General features: G+C 55.8%; 1 protein-coding gene across 1 annotated transcript, besides 1 other annotated feature; it reads left to right on the top strand.

Moving 5' to 3' along the window:
- Positions 1 to 92: 92 nt before the first annotated feature.
- Positions 93 to 161: a sequence feature (Short protein (CSUI_002915, PHJ23240.1) was converted to a misc_feature.).
- A 95-nt stretch (positions 162 to 256) lies between these two features.
- On the top strand, positions 257 to 1,433 carry CSUI_002914 (uncharacterized protein). The gene has a single exon (XM_068063113.1). It carries the CDS (start codon positions 458 to 460, stop codon positions 1,025 to 1,027), a length of 570 nt encoding a protein of 189 aa, XP_067924916.1. The 5' UTR covers positions 257 to 457; the 3' UTR covers positions 1,028 to 1,433.
- The last annotated feature ends 703 nt before the right edge of the window (positions 1,434 to 2,136 follow it).

Genomic DNA, 2,136 nt, shown 5'->3' with positions numbered 1-2,136 from the left:
CCAGTGATTCAGCGATTGCACGCTGGAAAGTATTCGGGACACTTCGGAAAGAAGACGCTGGCGAAGTTGAGGGATAAATACGTGTGAGGATCATGGCGCCGGATGTACAAAGGGTGATAAAGACCTGTCTGCAGTGTTGGCAGCAAGCGAAGACCGGACCGAAGGTGCTTGCCATGGGGTCGTTACCCAAAGGATGGCCTGGAGAGGTAGTCGCAATGGACCTTTTCGGCCCACTCCCTAAAACAGCCAGGGGTGCCACGAGCCTCCTGGGAGAATTCCGTGCTAGTACAGGAACAAAGAAGATATACAGCACTTCATACCACCCAGAAGGGAATGGGATTGTCGAACGGTTCATGAGGACACTGAAGAAGGCCCTTGCCGACGTTGTGAACGAGGAGAGACGAGACTGGGACGTTTATTTGCCAGCGGTGCACTCGCTCACAATTCGACACCACATATGGCCAGGACGTTTTCGCCGCTCTCTCTGACGCAGGGGCGTGAAGGAATCCTGCCTGTGCAGCGCCATTTGGACGAGCCTCGCCTGGATACGACATTTAGGTTGAGGTTGCGTCGATTATGGCGTGCCCGTCTATCTACTCACGAGGCGCAGATGCAGGAAAAGACAAGGAGGAAGCGGCTCATTGATGAACACGGGCCGCGGGTCCCTGCGGGTTCAGTGGAAGCGATCAAGTTATCTCCGCATGAGAAGGCAAGCTACTCCGCAAAGTTCTTTCCAAAGTACGCGGGGCCCTGGGTGGTTGTCGAGTGTCACCCTAACGGAATACCGTACAGGGTGCGTGATGCCGCTAGTAGAGAAGAACGCCAGGTCACCCGAAGCGAATTCAAGCTACTGTACCTCCCTGACGATGAGCCAGCAGAGCTGGCTCTACCACGGCTACTGATGGACGACCCGGGGACAGTAGCTTCGTACGACTGGAGTGTTCGACATGGCATAATATTGCCGCTCTGCTGGGGAGGCGGCAATGAGAACGCGTGTCTTTCCAGTTCGAATGGAAGCTGCGGTTGAGCGCGAAGAAGACCAGGAGATCTCTTGGAGAGAGAGACAGAGAACATAAGCTACTTCGCGCGCGCGAGCTCGCCGTTCGTTGGCATCGTTGTTTCGCTTTTAGTAACGTGAACAAGCGTTCTCCACGCAGCTGTTATGGCCCAAGAGCGGATAGCGGTTGTTGCCGATCGTGCTGGTCGTGGAGGAGCCCACACCTACCTTCCGCACGAACAGAGTTGTGCTTGAGCGTGTGATCGAACAGTTGCGAGCGACTCCTGACCGTGTGAAAAGTGGGTTTGTCTCAATCCGTTTCCCGACGCAACAATCGTGGTCGCTCGGAAGTGACAGTGCCTAAACAGCAAGTGTGAGCAGGGTAGGAGAGACATGGCCGTTGTAGCAGTTTCGGATGACCTGCGGACCTGCGGGGGAGTTGCTGGTGCCGGGTGAGGCCTACTGCAAGTACGGCCACGACCTAATCCCTGAGAAACACGCAGTGTACGTGAAGTCTTTCCCAACGAAGACGAGCAACTTAACTCAGGCCGGATTCGGCGGTCTTGCTGCTACATTATTCTTACTAACAAACAGAACAGCAGGGCTGCCGCCCGCCACAGGGCCGGTCTGAAGCGCGATGCTACACGTTCTGGTTTTTGACGAGAAGCATCCATCGAAATATCATGTAGGCACCTCGGGAACTAGTAATCTTTAACCCCCGCGTCAACACTCAGGACTGCTTCTTAGAGGTCTAGGTGTTTTCAGTTGTGGAAGCTGTGAAGACACTGCTAATGTCCGAGCTCACAACACTATCCCGAGCCTCGGAACGATCGCTTGGGGACCGCCTGCGGCTGGCGTAGTAGTAGCCGCCACCTCCAACAACAGCTAGCACAGCGAGCCCGCCAACGAGTCCTCCGGCGATTGCCGCTGCATTCCCGCCGCCATCTTCTCCGGTTTGGTCACCTTTCTGCTCCTCCTTCCCCCCTTGCGAGTCTTCCTTGGGAAAAGGGGTCGTGGTGGTAGTCTCCCCCTTGAAGTCGATCTTCGGCGGTTGCTCAGAGCAAATAGGCGCTGTGCACGGATCCTGCTCGCTCAAGCAAACCTGGGTGCCATTGATGTAGCGCACCACGTAGCCGGCT

Source organism: Cystoisospora suis (assembly GCF_002600585.1).
Source record: "Cystoisospora suis strain Wien I chromosome Unknown contig_1234, whole genome shotgun sequence".
Lineage (NCBI taxonomy): Eukaryota > Apicomplexa > Conoidasida > Eucoccidiorida > Sarcocystidae > Cystoisospora > Cystoisospora suis.
The sequence above is the reverse complement of the archived record's forward strand: the minus strand, read 5'-3'. Positions and strand labels throughout refer to the sequence as shown.